The sequence below is a fragment of the Tenrec ecaudatus genome, chromosome 5 (assembly GCF_050624435.1).
Source record: "Tenrec ecaudatus isolate mTenEca1 chromosome 5, mTenEca1.hap1, whole genome shotgun sequence".
In the NCBI taxonomy this organism is placed as follows: Eukaryota; Metazoa; Chordata; class Mammalia; order Afrosoricida; family Tenrecidae; genus Tenrec; species Tenrec ecaudatus.
Genome location: NC_134534.1, coordinates 56,717,206 through 56,741,063, shown reverse-complemented (window position 1 = coordinate 56,741,063; position 23,858 = coordinate 56,717,206). Strand labels below are relative to the sequence as shown.

The 23,858-nt window shown below is 40.0% G+C and overlaps 1 protein-coding gene across 1 annotated transcript; it reads right to left on the bottom strand.

The window, feature by feature from the left end:
* Positions 1-8,256: 8,256 nt before the first annotated feature.
* Positions 8,257-23,090, bottom strand: FABP12 (fatty acid binding protein 12). The gene is made up of 4 exons (XM_075550627.1): positions 23,018-23,090; positions 16,231-16,403; positions 15,495-15,596; positions 8,257-8,307 (listed from the first exon to the last, which is right to left on the bottom strand). The coding sequence occupies exons 1-4, from the start codon at positions 23,088-23,090 to the stop codon at positions 8,257-8,259; spliced, it is 399 nt and encodes a 132-aa protein (XP_075406742.1).
* Between the last annotated feature and the right edge of the window lie 768 nt (positions 23,091-23,858).

The following is a 23,858-nucleotide window of genomic DNA, read 5'->3' as shown; positions in this document are numbered from 1 at the left end:
ACAGCACGGGGTCAACTGTTTCTTTAACTATTTTTAAAAATTTCTTTCCTCCTCCTTCCTTTTCTCTTTTTGCTTTCATTGCGCTCTTACACATTTTCTTCACTCTTTCAAGCTATTCTCTATTTCTTACCACAGCCTCAACAGACTTAGTTCTTCTTCTTAGTCATCTTTTCTTTCTTTCTTTTTTACTGTTTGCACCATTGTTTACTCTGTGCATTTTAGTTGTGCATGGGTAAATGGGTGTCAGTTTTCTTGGCATTATTGGCCAAGTCTGTGTCTTCCTCGTTCTCTCTTTTTCATCTCCTTCCACTCTCTCTCCTATCACAAGACACTAGTGGCCTCCCGGCCACTCCCCTCTGCCTAGGAAAACTCTGAAGGCCCATTTGGGGACCTCCCACCCGAATTTATTGGCTTTGCAATCAGCTGGGGAATTCACGCCGGTCCTCTCCCACACACCAAGCATCAGGGGGTTCTCCCCTACAAAAAGTGGGGGCATTCCCCAGCCTAAATCATGAGGCCCTGCAAGTGACTGAGGGAAATGCCTGACCACCATTTCTGGGGCTCCATGCTACTACGGTAATATTCACCCAACCTCCAAGGTGATCTCTCGGTCTATGGTAATTCCCCTGCCACCTACAGAGCTCCACACCAAGGAGGGTATATCCACACATGTTCCTCAGCACTACAGTTGAGGAGAAAAACTACACAGGACAGCCAAGGTGCTCCAATAACTGTGAAGCCAAATGAGAGATGGGCCAGGGAAGCGACACTATCGTTGGCTACAAGAACTCAACCAGTGTCACGTGAAAGGAATATCCAACACAAGTTCCAAGTAATGGAATTCTGGAAGCTAGGATAAGAGTGAAACCACAGGAAGATATAGCAATAGCCTGACCCCTCAGAACAGCTACCAGCAGGTAGTTCATAGATGTACTCCTACAAATCCCCTAAGAGAAAGCCTAGGGATTTTTACACAGGAAGATGGCTCCAGGCTCCTCTAAAACAACATGTAAACAGCAACCAGTTCTAACAGCTTCAACAAAAAAGCAGGAAAAACAGAAACCAATGACGGACAAAGTCATGAACCTAATGATGTGCATAGAAGATGCAGACACTGACCTGCCACAAAAGGAAATTTTCAAGATGCTGATTAAAGTCATAAAGGATATGAGGGAAGCAATGCAGAGAAAAGATAAAATGATAGAGGAGCTAAAGGCAAAACACCAAAGGGAAATACAAGAGTTAAGGGATGAAATAACAGAATCCAGTGACAAATTGACAGACCTTGCGAATAGGCTTGAGGAGGCAGAGAATGGCACCAGTGTCCTAGAGGACAACCAAGCAGACCTCAGCAAACGGGAAAAACAATCAAAGAAGCTGAAGAAAACTTGAGAGCCATGTCAGATGCTATGAAAAGAAACAATGTTAGAATAATTGGACTACCAGAACAAGACACAACAAAGAAGTCAACAGCGAAAATAGTAAGGGAATTCTTAGAGGAAAACTTCCCCAGCTTAATAAATGAAAATCAAGCAACCTTACAAGTGGCTGAAAAGAACACCAGCCAGACCGAATCCCAAGAAGAAATCACCAAGACACATAATTGTCAAACTTTCCAACCATGAGGAAATTGAGAAGATTATAAAAGCAGCTATGGAAAAGCAAGCAGTCACATATAAAGGTACCCCAATAAGAGTATTTCAGATCTATCAGCTGAAACGATGAAGGAGAGGAGGGAATGGATTAACATATTCCAAAAATTGAAGGAAAACAATGCAAACCCAAGACTACTTTACATAGTCAAATTATCTATTAAGCTAGTAAGTAAGATAGATAGATTAAGATAGATAGTAAGGGTCTTCCCAGACTCAACCTCAAAGAATACATAAAAGGAAATCCAAACCTACAAAAGACCCTTGCCGATCCAGTATTCCCAGAAGATCAACACTCACCGAGGGAAAATAAGAGGCCATCACAAAAAACGACTCCACCCATAGGGCGACAAAGAGGAAACAGCCCCCAGGATAGCATCAGCTCAATAGTGGAAAGAAGGCAAACATAAACCACGCACATAACAAGCAGATAAGATAGGTAGAGAGGAATATATCCACCACAAAAGGTATAATATGACATCACAGTGCCCACAGATAGCTATCACAACACTGAATAACAATGGCTTGAACTCAGGCATTAAAAGGCAGAGTCTCACAGACTGGCTCAGGAAACATAACCCATCAATCTGGTTTCTCCTGGAGACTCATCTCAAGTGTACAGACAAAAACAGTATGAGAATTAAAGGCTGGAGGAAACTATACCTAGCAAATGATAATGCAAAAAAAGCAGGGGTAGTGATCGTAATATCAAACCAAATTAACCTCAAGATACAGGCCATAAAAAGAGACAAGGAGGGGCACTATAGAATGCTCAAGGGAACAATAGACCAAGAACCAGAGAGCATAATAAACATATATGCATCTAACGAGACACCTGTGAAATTCATAAATCAAACACTACAAAAGATGAAAAAAGAAATCGTAGGCTCAGCTACTATAGTTGATGACTTTAATACATGACTCTCTGAAAAAGACAGATCATTGGGAAAGAAACTCAACAAGGAGGTTACAGATCTAAATAGCACAATTGAACGACTTGGCTTGATAGATATTTTCAGAGTTTTCCACAACATGCAAATAAATTCGCATTCTTTTCAAGTCTACATGGCACATATTCAAAAATAGACCACATGCTGGGATAGAAGTCAAACGAGTAAATTCAAGCACATGGAGATTATACAGACATCTCTCTCCAATCATTGTGCCATAAAGCTGGAAATTAACAGAAGGATGGTGAAGAAAATAAGGACAAACATTTGGAGGACGAACAATCTCCAATTGCAAAAGGAGTGGGTATTGACCCAGATCAGAGATGAAATCAGGAAGTTTCTAGAAACCAATGAGAACAAAAATACAATGTACCAAAACCTGTGGGATACAGCAAAGGCATTTATCAGAGGAAGGTTGATAACAATAAGCGCATACATTAAAAAAGAAGAGAGACTTGTGGAAGACATGCTGACACAAAACCTACACAAATTAGAGCAGAGTCAACAGAACAACCCTAGGAATAGCAAGAGGATAGATATAATAAAAATCAGAGCTGAGATACAAGAGAAGGAAAACAAGAAAACTATGGAAAAATTAATTCCACTAAAAGTTGGTTCTTTGAAAGAATTAACAGAATTAATAGACCTCTGGCAAACCTAACCAAAGAAAGGAAGGAGCAAACGACATTTGCAAGGATGAGGGATAAAACAGGGGACATTACAACGGACCCTAATGAAATCAAAAGGATAGTTACACAGTACTATGAAGGTCTGTATTCTATCGAATTCAACAATTTGGAAGACATGGACAAATATTTGGAAACACAAGCCCTCCCTAGACTATCCCAGATGGATAGTCTCAACCTCAACAGAGCCATATCAACGGAAGAAATTGACAAGGTAATAAAGGGATTACCAAAAAAAATTCCCCTGGGCCAGATAGCTTCACAGGAGAATTCTACCAAGAATTCAGGGATGAACTGACACCAATCCTATATAAACCCTTACAGAACATAGAAAAAGACGGAAAACTCCCAACTCTTACTATAAAGCTAGTATAACTTTGATACTTTGATACCTAAGGTAGACAAAGAGGCCACAAGAATTGAGAACCATAGACCAATATTCCTAATGAACATCGATGCAAAAATCCTTAACAAAATACTGGCCAATAGAACACAAAAGCATATTAAAAATAAGTCGCCACGACCAAGTGGGATTCAGACCAGGGATGCAGGGATGGTTCAACATAGGAAAGACCATCAGCATTATTCACCACATAGGCAGGTAAAATAATAAGAACTACATGATAATATCAATAGACATGGGAAAAGCATTCAACAACATCTAACATACATTCCTGTTTAAGACACTTAAGAAGATAGGAATAGAAGGGAAAATCCTCAATATTATACAAGCCATATATGAAAAACCAACACCTAATGTTGCAGTTAACGGAGAAAAGACTAAAACAATTTCACTGAAAAAGTGGACCAGGCAAGGATGCCCCTTTTCCGCACTCCTATTTAACATTGTACTGGAGGTCATAGCTAACATCATAAGACAAAGGAAAGATATTAAAGGCATTCAGCTGGGGAAGGAAGAGGCGAAATTATCATTATTTGCAGATCATATGATTCTATAGATTGAAGATTCCTTAAACTCCACAAGCAGAGTGCTGGAAGCAATAGAGGAATATGGCAGAGTGGCACGATACAAAATAAACAAACAGAAGTCTATTGGACTGCTCTACACATCTGACAAGATCACAGAAGAGACGATTAAAAGGGGAGTACCCTTTACAATAGCCAAGCACAAATTGAAATACCTCAGATATACTTGACAAAAAACCGAAAGAGTTGTATGAGGAAAATTATAAAACACTACTTCAAGAAATCAAGCGTGACCTCAACAAATGGAAGAATATCCCTTGCTTGTGGATTGGCAGACTGAATATAGTAAAGATGCTAGTTCTGCCCGAGTCACTATGTAAGTTCAATGCTATCCTGATACAAATACCACCATCCTTCTTCAAAAAATTGGAAAAAAGATTACCAACTTCATATGGAGAGGAAAGAAACCCAGAATTAGTAGAGAACTCCTCAAGAAGAAGGACAAAGTGGGAGGACTTGCTCTATCTGATTTTAGCACATACTATACGGCCACAGTTGTTAACACAGTGTGGTATTGGCATAATGACAGATATTCAGACCAATGGATAAGAGCTGAAGACACAGAAATAAAAGCATCAACGTACAGGCAACTGATCTTTGATAAGGGCCCAAAAATATTAAATGGGAAGCAGATGACATCTTCAAGAAATGGTGCTGGAAAAAATGGATATCTACCTGCAGAAAAATGAAACAAGACCCTTACCTCACTCCATGCACAAGAATAAACTCAAGGTGGATCACAGACCTTGAGATAGAACCCCAAACAATTAGGGCCATCAATGAGGGAATTGGGACAAACCTGAGAACCTTGGCACAGGGGTTACATAGGCTACAAGAAATAGGGAAGGATACAAATACAGAGGAGCCACAAATAGACAAGTGGGATATACTGAAGATAAGACACCTGTGTACATCGAAAGAATTCACCAAGAGAGTAATAAGAGAGTCCACCGACTGGGAAAACATCTTTAGCAATGACACATCAGATAAAGGCCTTATTACTAAAATCTACAATACTTTGCAAGCTTACAATAAGAGAAAAACCAATTGTCCACTGAGGAGGTGGGCAAAGGACCTGCACAGAAGTTTCACAGAGTCTAAAATCTGAATGGCCAATAAACATGAGAAAATGTTCCCAATCATTAGCCATAAAAGAAATGCAAATCAAAACAACTATGAGATACTACCTAACACCCTCACAGATAGCCCAATTCAAAAAAATCAGAAAGCAACAAGTGTTGGAGGAGCTGTAGTGAGATAGGAACTCTCATCCACTGCTGGAGTACCTGTAGGTATGTACAACCGCTATGGAACTCGATTTGGCGATTTCTCAAACAGATGGAAATTGAGTTACCATATGACCCAGCAACACCCCTACTGGGCATATACCCAGAAGAGGCAAGAAACAAAACAAGGCCAGACATCTGTGCTCCAATGTTCATTGCGGCACAATTCACTATCGCAAGGAGTTGGAAACAACCAAAATTTCCAACAACAGACGAATGGATTTCAAAACTGTGGTACATACAAACAATGGAGTGCTATGTACTGTTAGAAAACAGTGATGAATGCATGAAGCATATTGACGCATGGGAAGAACTGGAGGAAATTATGCTAAGTGAAGTATGCCAAGCACAAAAGGACAAGTACAACATTAGTCCGTTGAGGTAACAAAGGACAGACTCTGGGGCCAAAGCATGGTACCCCATTGGACCTGACTGAAGGAAACTCCTAGAGATAAAAAATCAGACCTAGATCTATTTTCAGGTTTTTCTTTCCTTTTAAATTTTTTTCTTTTAATTTACACTTCTATGTGTAATTGGTTTCCATTTTTGATGTTGTCGCTCTGCTCTCACTCATCACCTATCTTGCTATGACTTGATTTTTGGTGCATATTGTTATCTCTACAGATCTATCTAGATAAGATAGACTGGATGAATCATCTCAAGGAGAAAACAATGGGATCAATGGTTCTGGGGACCCAGGAGAGGGGGAGGCGGGGGCAAGGAGGTGATACTGATCAGCCCAGGGACAGGGGAGCAGTAAGTGATCCAAAACCAGTAGCAAGGAGGGTGTGAGTGGCCTGGTAGGGATTCAGCAAGAGCAAAGCAACTGAGAGAAATCACTGAAACCCAAATGAAGGCTGAGCATGATAGTGGGACAAGAGGAAAGTTAAAGGAAATAGAGGAAAGAACTAGGTGACAAAGGGTAATTATAGAGGTCTAAAGACTGGAATGTGCACGTGTAAATATATTTATATGAGTGTAGGGAAACAGATCTATATGCATATATTTATAGGTTTAGTACTAAGGCAGCAGATGGACATTGGGCCTCCACTCAAGCACTTACTCAATGCAAAAACACTTTGTTCTATTAAATTGGCATTCCAGGATGCACACCTTCCTGACATGATTGCTGAAGACAAATGTGTGCATAAGCAAATGTGGTGAAGAAAGCTGATGGTGCCCGGATATCAAAGATAGAGCATCTGGGGTGTTAAAGGCTTGAAGATAAACAAGCGGCCATCTAGCTGAGAAGCATCAAAGCCCACGTGGAAGATGCACACCAGTCTTTCTGACCACAAGGTGTAGAAAGGACCAGTTATCAGACATCACAGAACTAAAAATCATATCAGTGGGTGCCCACCTTCCTGATACAATCAATGAAGACAAACGTGTGCATAAGCAAATGTGGTGAAGAAAGCTGATGGTGCCCACCTGTCAAAAGATATAGCGTCTGGGGTCTTAAAGGCTCAAAGATAAACAAATGGCCATCTAGTTCAGAAGCAACAAAATCCACATGGAAGACACACACCTGCCTGTGTGACCATAAGCTCTTGAAGGGATCAGGTATCAAGCATCAAGAAACAAAAAATCATATCATTGAAAATGTGGGTGAGTGCATAGTGGAGACGCCAAGCCCATTGGTAGCCAACCATATACCATGAGCCAGTCAGGGTGCAGGATAGCAATGATGAAACATGTAACTTTCCTCTAGTTCTTAAATGCTTCCTCCCCCCGCCTCCCACAATCATGATACAAATTCTGCCTTACAAATCTGGCTAGACCAGAGGATGTACATAGATACAGATAACAACTGGAAACACAGGGAATCCAGGACAGATGACTCCTTCAGAACCAGTGGTGAGAGTGGCGATGCCTGGAGGGCAGAGAGAATGTGGGGTAAAAAAGGGGAACTGATTATAAGAATCTATGTATAGCCTCCTCCCTGTGGGATGGACAGCAGAAAAGAAGGTGGGGGGAGACGTCAGACAGCATAATATATGACAAAATAATAATTTATGAATGATGAAGGGTTCATGAGGTAGGGGGGAGTGGGGAGTGAGGGGGAAAATGAGCAGCCGATATTAAAGGCTCAATTAGAAGGCAAATGTTTTGAGAATGATGGTGGCAACAAATGTACATATGTTCTTGACACAATGGATGTATGTATGGATTGAGATAAGAATTGTACGAGCCCCAATAAAATGATTTTAAAAATCAGATACATAGCTTTGAGAAAAATCTGTTTTTTTTAGGCTGATAGAGTGACTTTAAGCTCCTTTCCTTTCTACATGTAGATTATAATGAATTTAAAGAACTGACACTTTATGACTAGTGAGTGCCCCTGAATCATTTATTCACCTTGCCTTGAATAGGCTAAACCATCCTGATTTCTCTGTACTGCCAATACCACCACGTGATAGATGCATATTTGACATGGCCACGGGAACCTTCTCAGTGAACTCTACTCTGTCTCTTTAGCAGTTGTAAGTCAGCTGGACTGGCAAGGAGGCTGTTGTTGTTTTGGTTTGTTTGCTGCTCGTGTAAAACAAAGACCATCCTAGATGCTCAGAGCTCATGCATCACAAAACGCTTACATATTAACAGACAAGATGTTTTGCTTAGAATTTTTATTGAAACAGTCTTGGCAGTTTGGATGACACGTTGAGAGTGCTTACCAGGTTGAAATGCAATTTGTTCACATTCTCTCATATGTCCGAGTACAGGTAACATTGTTCACAGCACTGTCCTAGAAGCCAAAAGAAGGGCGAAGTGTGTCAGTATGGCTGGTAAAATTGACATTTAGAAAAGTGCACTGTACATGTGGTTACTGTTTGCGGTCAAGTCCATTTTAACTCATGGTTAACCAATAGAGCAGACTAGGGCCTCCATGGTTGTACATAAGCCAAGAACCGGTCTTTCAGACAGAATCTGGGAATAGCTCACGGTTTAAAATTAGGTAAATTTAGTTTCAGATATTTCACCATACTTATTTAACCTGAGAAAATAATCCAAAAAATATATTAGGGAAAACACAGCATTGGGATTGGAGGAATACTCATGAAAAACCTATATTAAATAGTTGTTGTTACTGTTGTTTTAGATGCTGTTGCGTCATTTCCAGTCTATAGCAACGCTGTGTACAACAGAATGCAACACTACCCGATCCTTCACCATCCTCACGATGATTCTTTTTGCTGCTCCTCCCTGCTACTAAACCTGATGTCCTTTCCCAGGGCCTGCTCTATCCTGAGCACGTCCAAAGGACAAGAAGTAGTAGGGCTGTTCTTGCCTCTGAGCACCATTCTGGCCGTACTTCCTCCACAGTTGTTTGTTATTTTGACAGTCCATGGTACATTCCACATTCTTCACCGGCACCATAATTCAGATGCACTGACTCTTCTTCAGTCTTCCTTATTCAATGGCCAACGTTCACATGCTCAAAGTAATATCTTTGCTTTTAGACACTCTAAAGAGGTCTTGTGCAGCAGATTGACCTAATGCAGTGTATTGCTGGATTGCTTGACGGTTGCTGTCATGAGCATTGAGTGTAGATTCAAGCAAGATGAAATCATAGACAACTCAAATTTTTCCTGTATTATGATGTTACCAATTGGTCTACTTGTGAGGATTGCCCCCCCCCTTCTTTACATTGAGTTGTAATCCACACTGAACACTGCAATTATTGATCTTCATCAATGGATGTTTCAAGTCCTCCTCACGTTCAGCAAGCAAGCGTGTATCATCTGCATATTGAAGATGGTTTAAAAGTCTTCTTCCAGTCCTGAGGGGGTGGTGGTGGTGTGGTGGTTACACAGTGGATGTCTAACTGCAAAGTCAGCAGTTTGAAACTGCCAGAGACTCCAAGGGAGAAGACAGTGTCTTCTGCTCCCAGGAAGAGTTACACTCTTAGAAACACGAAGGGGCGGTTCTTCCCTGTTGTATAGTGTCCTAATGAGTCAGCGTCAACACGATGGCAGTGATTTTTAATCTTGATGCAAGGGATATTATAAATGATGTCACATGGATCTTGGCTGAAAGCAGAAAATACAAATGAGATTTTTACTGTGTTTTAATATGCCAAGGGATTCAACTATGTGGATCATTTAAAAAAAACAACAAATAGATTGGCTTGAGAAGAATTGGAATTCCAGAATACTTCATTTTGTTCATGCAGAACTTGTACAAGGATCAAGAGGCCATTGTGGGAACAGAACAAGGGCATACTAAATGGTTTTGAATCAGAAAGACGCTGCAGTTGTTCCTGTCAACCTACCTCTGTAATCTGTATGCTGAGAAAATAATCAGAAAACCTTGATCACGTGAATAATAATTCAGCATAAGGATTTCAGGATATACAGATGACACACCCTGTTTGCTTGAAGTAAGGAGGACTTGAAGCACTTGCTGAAGAAGATAAAGGACTGCAACTTTCAATATGGATTATGAATCAATGTAAAGAAGATCAGAATCCTTTGGTCACAATGGAACCAACTGACAACATCATGATAAATGGAGAAAAGATCGATGTTGTCAAGGATTCCATCTCGCTTGGTTCCCAATCAGTGCTAATGGAAGCAACAATCAGAGATCAAACTATGCTTTGCCTTGAGTGCATCTGCTGCCAAGACCTCTTTAGTGTCTTGAAAGATTTAGTTTGAAGATTAAGTTGTACATGACCCAAGTCATGGTAGATTCAATCACCTTATATGCATGTGAACACTAGATATGAAATAAGAAGGACTTAAGAAGAATAGATGCCTTTGAATTATGGTGTTGGTGAAGAATATTGAAAGTATCATGCACTACCAAAACCCTCAAATCAGTCTTGAAAATATAGCCAGAATGCTCATTAGAGGCAAGAATAGTGAGATTTCATCTCACACATATTAAACACATTGGCAGAAGAGACCTAGCGAAAACATCATGCTTGGTAATACAGAAGGGCAGCAAAAAAGAAGACGGCTCTTGACAAGATGGGTTGCCATAGTGTTTGCAACGATGGGCTAAAGCATAAGGACAAATCATGAGGATGGTGCAGACCTGGACAGTATTTCATTCTGTTGTGCTTAGGGCCACTGTGAGTTGGAGCCAACTTGATGGCACCTGACAACAGCCACCATCCAGCCTGCTTCTCGATGATTTTCTCAGCACACAGATTGAATAAGTATATGGAGATGATACAACCTCGACACACAGCTTTCCTAATTTTAAGCCATGCAATGTGGCCTTGTTCTGTTTGCACAGTTGCCTCTTGATCCAGGTTTCACACGAACACAATTAAGTGTTCTAGAATTCCCATTCTCTAAAGGCTCTCTATAGTTTAATTCTGATCCACACTTGAACACCTTTGTACATTCAATGAAACCCCTGGAAACATCTTTCTGGTATTCTCTACTTTCCACCAAGATCCATGTGACATTCCTTGTTCCATATTCTCTTCTGATTCCAGCCTGAGCCTCTGGTCACTGTCTGTCAATACAGTGCTAAAACTATTGTTGGATAGTCTTCAGCAAAATCTTGCTTACTGTTGATATCAATGATATTGTTCTATAATTTCAGCATTCTATTGGGTCACCTTTCTTTGGAATGGGTACAAATATAAATCTATTTCTGTCAATTGGTCAAGTAATGGTCTTCCAAATTTCTGGGCATAGATAAGTGCTTTATCAGTGCTTCATCAGCTTGTTAAAACATTTCAATTGGCATTCCATCAATCCCTGGAGCCTTGTTTGGGGCTGATGTTTTCAGTGAAGTGTGCATGTTTTCCTTAAGCAATATTGGTTCTTGCTCATGTGGTCCCTCCTACAATGGTTGGATGTCCACTAGTTATTTTTGATACAGTGGCTCTTGTATTCTTTGCATCTTCATTGGATGCTTCCAATGCCATTCAACATTTTCCCCATCGAACCTTCCAATACTGCAACATCGGGCTTGCAATTTAAAAAAATTCTTTCCATTTAACATATTCTGAGTATGTTCTTCAACTAACTCTAAGTCTTTGCACATTTCAATACCATATTTTACTGTGTCTTTTAGAACTTCCCTTTGAAATTTTCTGCTCAGTTTTAAGACTTCATTATTTATTTCATTTTCCTTAGTTATTTTACGATGGAGAGTGAGTTTCAGATCCTTTTCTAATATCCACTTTCAATATTTCTTTCTTTCTTGTCTTTCTTGTCTTTTTAATGACCTTTTGCTTTCCTCATGCATGATGTTCTTAATGTCATCCCATAGTTCCTCAGGTCTTCTGTCATGAGTGTCTAAGGCATTAAATCCATTCTTGAGATGTTCTCAAAATTCAGGTGGGATAGATTCAAGGTCATATTTTGACTCTCATGGATTTATTTTAATTTTCCTCAGCTTCAACCTGAACTCATATTTGAGTAACTGATGGTCTGTTCCACAGTCAGCCTGTGGCTTGGTTTTGGCTGCTGGCAGTGAGCTTCTCCATGGTCTCTTCCCACAGATGTAGTCCATTTGATATCTGTGTATCCCTGGAACGATCCATGTGTATAGCTGCCATTTTTGGTTGGTGAGACAGGTATTTGCTATGAACAAGTTGTTGGTTTTTCAAAAATTCTATCATGTGCTCTCCAGCTTCACTTCTATCACCAAGTCCATATTTTCCAACTACTTTTCCTTCCTTTTTGTTCCCAACTTTTGAATTCCAATCACCAATAATTATCAATGCATCTTGACTCCATGTTAGATCAATTTCTGACTGAAGTAATTGGTAGTATTCCGTAATTTCTTCACCACTAGATTAGTGGTTGGTGCATAAATTTGAATAATAGTTGTATTGCTTGAATCCCTTGATGGTGGATATATATAATCCTATCATAGACAGCATTGTACTTCAAGACCAATATTGAAATGTCTTTTTTGATAATAAATGCAATGCCATTCCTCTTGATTGTGTTATTCCTGACATAGTAAATCATGAGGTTTTCTGATTCAAAATGATCCATATCAGTTCATTTCTTTCCACTAATGCCTAAGATATACATTTCATTTTTGACAATTTCCAATTTTGCTCCATTCATACTTCATATATTCCAAGACCTAAACATTAGTAGATTTTTACAGCTCTTTAACTTGGGGTATACCCCATTAGCCAATGAAGTTCCTGAAGTCTTCAGTCCCACAGGTATTGCTCTATTCATCTCACTATGGTCAACTCCACTCCTAGACAACAGCTCCTTCTTAGTCATATTCTGAATGCCTTCCAACCTGAAGGGCCCATCCTCTGGCACTCTCTCTGACAAAGTTCTGCTTCCACTCATTAGGCCTTCATTATCTGACAATGTTTCAAAGCTATGCATAAGGTTTTAGTGTCTACTTCTTATGACATGGCAGCTGATTTTTCCTTCATTGTTGTTTTCCGTCAGGAAGCTTTGCTGAAACCTACTCACTTTGGGAAACTTTCTGGCATTTGAAATAGCAATGGTATACATTTCGGAATCACAGTGACACACAAGCCCCCACAGTATGACAAACTAACAGATAAACGATGGTCAGAAAACTTTCAGCGATTGCTCACAGTCAAGAGGAACAGAATCCCATTAATCATCAAAAAGGACATTTGAAGATCTGTCTTGAAGTACAATGCTGTCTTTAATAGGAAAATATCTATCAGCATACACGGAAATCCAGACAGTAGATCTGTGGTCTTTTCCAGCTAGAATACACAGAAATCAAATTGACTACATCTGTGTAAAGAGACAATAAAGGAACTCAATATCAACCGCCAAACCTGGCCCAGGGTCAACTGTACAAACAAAGGACCATTAACTGTCCACATGTAAGTTCAGGCTAAAGCTGAGGAAAATTGAAACAAGTTCTCAAGAGGCAAAATATGGCCTTGAGGTTATCCCACCCGAATTTGGAGAACATCTCAAGAGAAGATTTGGTCAATTCAGCACTAATGACAGAAAACCTGATGAGCTGAGGAATAACATCAAGAACATCATTCTGTAAAAAAATAAAGCAAATGGTCATTTAAAAAACAGGAAATACCGTAATAAGATATATATTTTTTAAACAGGTAAGAAAGAAAAGATCCAAGTAGATGTCAGAAGAGACCCTGAAGCTTGCACCCTGAAGCTTGCTTTTAACCATACAGTAGCTTAAAAAAAAGGAATAAATGATGAATTCATAAAACTGAACAGAAAATGTCAAAGGTCAGCTTAAGAAGGCAAAGTAAAAATTTATACTGAACTATGCAAATATCTCTGGAGTTAGCAAACCGAAAACAAAGAACAAGCTTAGTGTATCTTAAAATGAAAGAACTAAATGAAGAATTCAAGCTTCGAGTTTCACTATTGAAATAAAGTATGGGGGAAATATTGAATGATTCAGGATGCATCGAAAGAGGATAGAAAGAATATGCAGAATTACTTTATGAAAAGAACTAGTGGACATTCAAAAAGCAGCATATGCTTAGGAATCAGTGGATTGGAAGGAAGAAGTCCAAGCTGCACTGAAGTCATTAGCCAAAAACTAGGCTCCTGGAATTGAGGGAATTCCAGTGGAAATATTTCAACAAGCTGATGATGCACTGGAAGCACTCACTCCTCTGTTCCAAGATTTTTGAGAGACAGCTACTTGACCAACCGACTGGAAGAGATCCATATTGTTACCCGTTGTAAAGGAGCTCAGCAGAAGGCTCCAATTATAGAACAATATCCTAGAAGTAAAATTCTGCTAAAGAGCATCCAAAACTGTTGAAGCACCACATTGAAAGTCAGGTGACAGAGGTTCAGGCCAGATTTAGAAGAGGATGTGGAAAAAGACCTGTAATTAATGAAATAAGATGAATCTTGGCTCAAAGCAGAAAAGAAGATGGCTGCTTGTGTTTTATTGATTATGCAAAGACACCAAATGTATGGAGCACAATAAACTCACTGGCCTTTAGAAGAATGGAAATTCCGGAAAACGTAATTGTGTTCATGTGAAACCTGTACATGGACAAAGAGGCAGTTGTGCAAACAGAAAATGGTCATACCGCATGCTTTAAAATCAGCAAAGATATATCCTCTCATTATAACTATTCAATCTGTCTGATATGCAAATAATCAAAGAAGGTGGATCATATGGAGAATAATGCAACATCAGGATTGGAGAAAGGCTTAATCACAACCTGTGATATGTATATGACACGTTTCTTGCTGAAAGTGAAGAAGACTTGAAGCACTTTCTGATGATGATCAATAATTATAGCATTCAGTATGGACGAAGCTCAGTGTAAAGAAGATCAAAATACTTTTATCACACTGCACCAATAGATAACACCATAATAAATGGAGAAAATATTGACATTGTCAATAATTTTGTCTTGTTTGGATCCACAATCAATGGCCATGGCAGCAGCATTCAAGAGTACAAAGGTGCATTAGGTACGTCTGCTGCCCAAGACCTCTGTAGAGTGATAAAAAGGAAGGCTACTACTTTGGGGATTAAGGTGAGCCCGACGGATATCTGGGAATTTTTAGTCACCTTATATGTATATGAAAGTTGGACATTGATTAAGGAAGACTGAAGAAGAATCAATGCATTTGAATTACCGTCCTGGTGAAGAATATTGAAAGTCCTATGGACTGCCAAAGGAACAAGCGAATTTGTCTTGGAAGAAGTAGAGCCAGAATGCTCCTTAGAGACAAGGATGGTGAGACTTTATCTCACGTACTTCGGGCATGTTGTCAGGAGAGAGAAGTCCCTGGAGAAGAACATCATGCTTGGTAAACTAGAGAGGCAGCAATGAAGAGGAAGTCCTTTGACAACAATGGGCTCAAACATAAGAACCGTTGCGGAGATGGTACAGGGCTAGGCAGTGTTTCATTCTGTTGTACATAGGTTTGCTACGAGTCAGAACCGATGTGATGACACTGAACAACGAACATAAACAAATAAAGCAAGCATACAGAGCTCACTCACCACCACCATTTTCCCATCCACCAACTTTCTCGTTATTGTGATCTCCTTTCCATTCCAGTCTTGCGTCTGCATCAAGGAGTCATTATCTAAGATTATTGTACTCTGTAAAAGATAGAAAACACCAAATTCAGTGGAGATGATCATAGTTGAGTGCTTAAATTTTTCTAATTCAGATGTTCAGTAACTCTATAGTACAGAGCAGAACTGATGAATAGTTTCCTAGGCTGTAATATTTAGAAGCCATGCTTTTGAGTTTTGATACTGGTGAAGAATACTGAAAGTGCCATGGCTTGCCAAAAGAACACACAAATATGTCTTGGAAGAAGTACGGTCAGAATGCTCCTTAGAAACAAGGATGGTGAGACTGTCTCATGCACTTTGGACATATTGTTATCAGATGAGACCACTCCCTGGAAAAGAACAACATGCTTAACAACACAGAGGCGGCAGAACAAAAGAGGTCCTTTAACAAACTGGATTGATGCAATGGCTGCCCCATGGACAAAACACAAGAACAATTGTGAGACGGAGCAGGAGCTTCGGTTGTGCATAGGGGGGATATGAGTTGTAGCACACCTAAAGGCAGCTAACAACAGCCAGTCTTATCCAAAATGTATCTAACAGGAACTTTAAATATATGTAACACGCTTTCTTATTTAGAATGATTTCCAACCAACATTCTTTTCTTTTTTTTTTTTTTCCTTATAAAAGCTGTCTGAAAGATTGCCAGCCTTACCTTGGTTTTATGGCCATCTGGCGTGGTTTCCTCAAACGCTTCTCCCAGTTTAAAGGAAATCTCACTGTGTGTAAAAATGCTTTTGGTTTTTATGGTGATAATGTCTCCATTTACGCTGAGAGTCACAGTAGGCTTTGCCAAAGAGACCAGTCTCCTGCTTACTCTTCCTATTCCTGAAAAATCGGATAAAGAGACACACTAGTTAAATCTGTTGTTGGCTACAAGTCTTCCCATGAGTCATATAATTCTTTGGTAACCAGAAGGTTTGTAAATTAATAAAATCAAATGCTCCAAGAATTCAAATATCTAAAGCAAGTGGTCCCACCGGCTTTGTCGAACAGTTGTCCTATCATGTGTCTCTGGTCCCACAGTGACTAACATTGTTGGTTCACGGACTTCTTGGAAAACAAAGCAAAGCTAAGAATCAGCCTTTATTTTAAAAACATACCAATTCTGCAAGGTAGAATTCAGATCATGGTAGTTGGGGGAAGGAAGCATAGGACAGAGGCTGTACACTGGTACATATGAGGGTTGGAGGTACAGGGAATCCAGGGTGGATGATACCTTCAGGACCAAGGGTGTGAGGGACGATGCTGGGAGAGTGGAGGGTGAGTGGCTTGGAAAGGGGGAACTGATTACAAGGATCCACATGTGACCTCTTCCCTGGGAGAGGGACAGCAGAGAAGGGGGGAAGGGAGACTCCAGACAGGGCAAGATATGACAAAATAACGATGTATAAATTACCAAGGGCATATGAGGGAGGGGGGAATGGGGAGGGAGGGGGGGGAAAGAGGACCTGATGCAAGGGGCTTAAGTGGAGAGCAAATGCCTTGAGAATGATTGGGGCAGGGAATGTATGGATGTGCTTTATACAATTGATGTATGTATATGTATGGATTGTGGTAAGAGTTGTTTGAGTCCCTAATAAAATGTAAAAGAAGAAAAGAGAAAAAAATGATTAGGGCAAAGACTGTACAGATGTGCTTTATACAATTGATGCATGTATATGTATGAACTGTGAAAAGAATTGTATCAGCCCCAATAAATTGTTAAAAAAAAGAAATACAAAAAAAAAAAAGAATATCCCCCCCCCCAAAAAAAAAGAGAAAAAACATACCAATTCATAGGCCAGCGAAATGCCAAGTGTGACAGGACTCTTCCAGATCTTTATGGCTTTACTTAGAATTTCATGTATATACATGTCTATGGTTTAAAGGACAGAGTTATATTTTATTACATCATAGATTATACATACACGTGTGTTCAGGAACCCTGGTGGTGCCGTGGTAAAATGCTCAGTTTCTATCTGCAAGGTTGTGAGCTTGAACCCACCACTCACTGTGCAGAAGAAAGAGGTGGCAGTCTGTTTCCATAAAGATTACAGGATTGGAAACCTTATGGGCAGGTCTACTCTGTCCTAGAGAGTTGTAATTGACTCGACAGCAATGGGATTTTATATTTATAATACTCATTTGTTTTGCCCTCTTAGCTCTATGTTTTGGAGACTTACCAGAAATATCAACAGCCATGTCAGTACATATAGATCTCTATTTTTCCATAGCTACATAATAGTCCATAAATTATATATGTCCAAATTTCCAAAGATACATACACCAATTTATTTATCTTCCCCACTATTGGTAAGCACTTAGTCTATTTTTATTACAAAGTGTGCTTTTGTGAATATCTTTGCTCACACATTGTTGTAGTTACGTAATCTGGTGTCAATTTGAGAGCATTGAGAATGAAGGGGTGGAGTTTAGCCTGTCAATCAGGTCACAACTTGATATTACCTCTTTTGGAGGTGCTAAGGAGATAAATAGCTCACTGTTGGCAGGACGCATGCTCACTCCCTGTAAGATATTGCTGTGGACCAGATACATGGAGCTATGCTAGAGCCCTGGAGCTGAAGAAGCCATGTGGAGACTCCTGCCAGCACTAAGATGCTTCTACTGCCACTGGATCCACAAGATCTTCCACCCACTGGCCTGTGATCTTCCTGCATTCAGTGTCATTACATGCATTGCATGAGTCTGAAGAGGAATTTATAGATTGGTTTCAGACATATGGATTAATATCAGACTTATGGACTTGATCTGGACAGGGCTGGGATGTTTTCTCAATATTCAAATGCTCTTATATGTAAAGTTCTCACACACGAGTGTCTATGAATTCATTTCTCTAGTCTACTCTGGCTGACACACACATCTTTTGTGAAGTACATGCAAGAATATTTTCTGCAGAAATAGCATTACATACACAGCAATTCCCTCATCAAACCTCCCAGAGGAGATAAATTGAGGAAACACTTTGCTGTGATTCATGGAAATAGAGGGGCCTTTAAAAAGTTTGTGTGGGGAAATTCAGTATCTTTTAAGTTCATTTTCCCGTGAACTTTTGAAGCCCACTCATACATTCATGTGCTGGTGAAGAATACTGAAAGTACCAGGAACCATAAAAGTCCAAACAACACTGTCCTGGAAGAAGTACAGCCAGAATGCTCCTTAGAAGTAAAGATAGCAAACCTTCATTTGGACAATATCAGGTGCGACCAGTCCCTGGAGAAGAACAGTGTGCTTCGTAAAATAGATGGGCAGCAAACCAAGAGGAAGACTCAACAAGATGGATTGACAGAGTGGCTGCAAAAATGGGCTCAAACATAAGAACAGTTGTGAGGCTGTTGCAGGACTGGGTGCTGTTTTGTACACAGAGCTGCTCAGAGTCAGAACTGACGCCACAGCACTGAACAATGGCAATTACACACATGTACATCTCAGCTGGTTTTCTGCTCTATGGAATCAAGACTAGACACACTGTAGCTGTGTCTCAGCATTACTATGACAGAAATGCTGCAAGCATGAATACACTCTCGTGATTTGGGAAACTAGATTTCTGACTTCGGGTGATGGCTTAGAGGAAGGCTTTCCCTCTGCTTAGGCTCTGGGAGAAGAGACTTTTCTCTTCCAGCTTCCATTCCGTGGTCCGTCAATGAACCAGCATGTGGCATTAGTCTGTCTTCCTTTGGGCTTGCTCTTTCTGTGCCTGAGATGCCTTTACCGAAAAAAAATTATTCTGTGGAAGTTTACACCAAAAATTAGGTTCCCATTCAATAATTTCTATACAAATCATTCAGTAACATTGGTTACGTTTGTTTACAAATGTTCGATGTTCTCATTCTATCCATTTTGGTTAGTCCATTTCCAGTAATATAGCAGCCCTGCTCTCTACCCCCACTGTATCATGTTTCCTTTAGGATAAATGCTGATGAGTTGCTCTCAAATAGATGACTTTTTATTTATTTTTAAAAATCATTTCATTGGGGGCTCGTACAACTCTTTTCACAACCCTTCCTGACAGCCATTGTGTCGAGCATGTTTGCACATTTGCTGCCATCATCAATAGATGACTTTTTAAAGGCACGCTGTGTTCACAGGTGGTCTTCTTGATATCACAAGCCATTTTGTTATTTAATGGACCTCTGTTTAAAAGTTGTAAGATATGTCTCAGAGCAAGGGTCTTGGGGGCCTGTGATCTCAACTGTTTCAAGATGTCTGGAATTTTTAAAAGATTGAGTTCTGGTCGAAGAATGTTTCTCCCATTCTACAGGGATATATCTATTGTGGCCGTGATCAGACAGTTGGTAGTGGTGCTTGGCAAGCATCTAGTTTTTCTGGTCTCAGGTAATTAAGGATGGAGAACAGGTAGGTGATTATTCCTGTAGATTTATTTCTTCTCTGAGTCTTTGTTTTCTTTCTTTCTATTTTGCTCCAGAGGAGTTCTATCTTAAATGGTCGCTTGCAAGCTTTTAATACCCCAGGTACCACTCACTGAACTTTATGTACTAGATTATGTCAATTGACCGATTTTTCCTACAAGACTCTGGCTCTGAATCTTCAAACTAAATAGTCACTGAGATGTATTTGGCTATGTTTAAGAAATATCTGTAGCTTTTCCTACTATGTGCTTTTTTTACATATGTGAAGATAGATATATGCATCCATACACATACATTTGTATATATTAACACAGATACCACTATACAGGCACACAAGGAGCCCTGTTGAATTAATGGGTGGCACAACAGGGCTGCTAACCACAAGGTCAAAGTTTAGATCCAACCAGCTTCTCTGTAGCAGGATAAGACTGACTCCTCCTGCAAAGATTTACAGTCTGAAAACCAAAGATAGAGTTCTACTCTGTCCTGTAGAATTATAATTAAATGGTAATGGGTCATACATGTACACACATATATGTATATGTATGCATGTGTGTACACACAGACACAGACATACCAACATAAAGGATCAGTAAGGACTGCAGTTCAAACCCACCAGTCGCTCTGAGGGAGAAAGCTGAGGCCACCTATTCTTTTTTTTTTTTTAACAATTTATTGGGGCTCATACAATTCTTATCACAGTTCATACATATACATACATCACTTGTATAAAGCACATCTGTACAGTCTTTGCCCTAATCATTTTTTTCTCCTCTTTTCTTTTTTTACATTTTATTAGGGACTCATACAACTCTTATCACCATCCATACATATATATCAATTGTATAAAGCACATCCATACATTCCCTGCCCCAATCATTCTCAAGGAATTTGCTCTCCACTTAAGCCCCTCGCATCAGGTCCTCTTTTTTTTTTTCCCCTCCTTCCCCTTTCCCCCCTCCCTCATGTGCCCTTGTTAATTTATACATCGTTATTTTGTCATATCTTGCCCTATCCGGAGTCTCCCTTCCCCCCCTTCTCTGCTGTCCCTCTCCCAGGGAAGAGGTCACATGTGGATCCTTGTAATCAGTTCCCCCTTTCCAACCCACTCACCCTCCACTCTCCCAGCATCGTCCCTCACACCCTTGGTCCTGAAGGTATCATCCACCCTGGATTCCCTGTACCTCCAGCCCTCATATGTACCAGTGAACAGCCTCTGTCCTATCCAGGCCTGCAAGGTAGAATTCGGATCATGGTAGTTGGGGGGAGGAAGCATCCAGGATCTGGGGGAAAGCTGTGTTCTTCATCGGTACAACCTCGCACCCTAATTAACCCATCTCCTCTCCTAAACCCCTCTATGAGGGGATCTCCATTGAGGCCACCTATTCTTATAAAGATTCATAGTCACAGAAACACTATATAGTCTGCTATGCATCAGAATTGACTCTATGGTAGTGGGTTTACACATATATATAATGTGTTAGTCTGGGGAGACTAGAGAAAAAAAATCATAGATGCTCATATGTGTGTAAGAGAAAACTTTATATAAAAGAGCAATTGTATATTGAGAAAACTTCCCAGCCCAGTCCAGATCAAGTCCATAAATCTGATATTAATCCATATCTCTGCTACCAATCTATAAATTCCTCTTCATGATACACATGCAATAATGCCAAATACAGGAAGATCACAGGCCAGTGGGTGCAATGTCTTGTGGATCCAGGGGCGGTGGAAGCATCTCAGTGCTGGCAGGGGTCTCTCCACGTGGCTCCTCCAGCTCCAGGGCTCTAGCACAGCTCTATTTGTCTTGTCCACAGAAACGTCTCTCAGGGAGTGAGGGTTTGTCCCACCTCCAGCAAGCTATTGATCTCCTTAGCACCTCCAAACGACAGGCCTTCCTCAAGTTGACAGAGTATATAACTGCCACATGTACATACAAAACTACATATGTATCCACATATATTTCTGTTGCTATTGCTTCAAAATTATATGTTATAGCTTTTTCAGAAAAAAATTTCCTTATTCTTACATACATCTTAATTTATATCTCAGAAGTGATTGTCTTAAGACACATCCTACACTGACCTTCCTCATTAACAAAAATCCACATGTATAGGAGAAAGGACTCATAACACATGTGTTTGAGGAACTAATCCACAAATCCTCACTATTCCACCTTGCAAATTCATGTCCTTCCCATGTGCTAATCATTTATCCTATCAGATCACCCCCAAAAATCTTATTCCAACTCTAGAATTCAAAAATCTCATTTTTTGAATCAAGTACATTAAGGATAGGTGTGAAACTTGAGATCCTGAGTCCAAATTTCTTTTCACCTCTGAACCTGTGAAATCCAAACACAAGTTATCTGTTTCCAAAGTGTAAAAGTGATACAAAAACAGCATAAACATCCCCATTACACATAATAGCAATTATGAGTACCAAATCCAAAACCCAACAGAAAAAAAAATTGCTTTTGCTCTCAGTGCTGTGAAACATGATCACAAAATGCTATAATTTGAAAAAATGGGAACTAAAAATGCTCACATGCTATTCCCTGGGACCGATGTGACTATGAGGGCAAACGTGAGTTTGAGATGCGGAATATAGAGAAGGTCTTGAAATAAGATTATCTTGGATTGTCCACATGGGCTGGTATGGCAGTAAGAATAGAGATCGGGGTGTTGAAACCTCAAACTAAGAAAGGCCTCCAGAAGCTAGGAAATAAGATCTATTCTGCAGATCCTCAAAGCACTTAGAGTGGATACTTGTAAAATCATCTTTTCTGAAAATAAAATTGTGTCTTTTGGTTTAAATCTTCAATTAAATTAATTTGCTGGTTAGTACATGAATGTTCTATCTATGTAAGTCTGTGGTAAATTACTTGAAAGCAAACATTATTTCCATCCCAATAAAGACCTGCATACAATAGTATTCAACATATATTCTGGATCAATATGTATTGCTTTTGAGAAGACAAATCAGGGAGTTCAAAACTAATCATACAGACCAAATTCTGGGCTGTCAGCACTCCTGTCTGTGGAAGGTGTTGTTCATGGAAGCAGGGCTCACCTAGTTCCTTCATGTATTCTTCAAAATGTTCACAAGACGTGGATTTCCATGTACCTTGCAGCTGGTCAACCATAGTGTCTGAGAGAAGTTGATCCTTTAAAAGGAGAAGAAATCCGTCACAGAGCTGTGCCTCGCACTGTTCCCCGAAGTTGTCTTGGGATCTCTTTTCTCACAGTTCTAGGAGGGAAATGCCCTGAACAAGTCAGCAGGAGTAGTGGTGGCGGGGAGTCATGGGAAGTTCAAGTCCAGCCTTTTCCCCCTTGTACCATTGATGGTTGAAAAGCTCTCTTCAGTGTGAATAATTCATGATGAACATAAAGGCACAGTGGGGTTTTTAGCAAGACTAGATATATCGTTCCATCTCTAGTGTAGAATCAATTCTGGAAACGACCATGTTGTTTCCGATTCTCTCACTAGGAACTGCCACACAGATACCAGGTGTTGCAGATCTAGGCAAATGTGATTACGCTACAGAACTCCCATGCTTCATGTCTTTCTTCCTCATTCTCTGACCAAGTGTGAAAGGAAAAAAATGCATGGGTTGCGGGGAGACAATTTATTGATTTTCCACTCACTGCCATTGAGTCGAAGCTGACTCATAATAACACTCTTAGACAGGGTAGACTGGTCTCTGGTACATTGCTGAGACCGTAATGATTTTATGGGAGTAGAAAGCCCCTCCTTTTTCCCAAGGAGAGGCTGGTGTTTTTGAACTGCAGACCTTACAGTTAGCAGCCCCAATAGTGTAACCAGTAATGACTTTTAGAGATGTTTTGCTATTCCCTTAAAAAAAAATCATTTGAACTGAAAGACAGAGAGACATCATGGATGACATTTTACA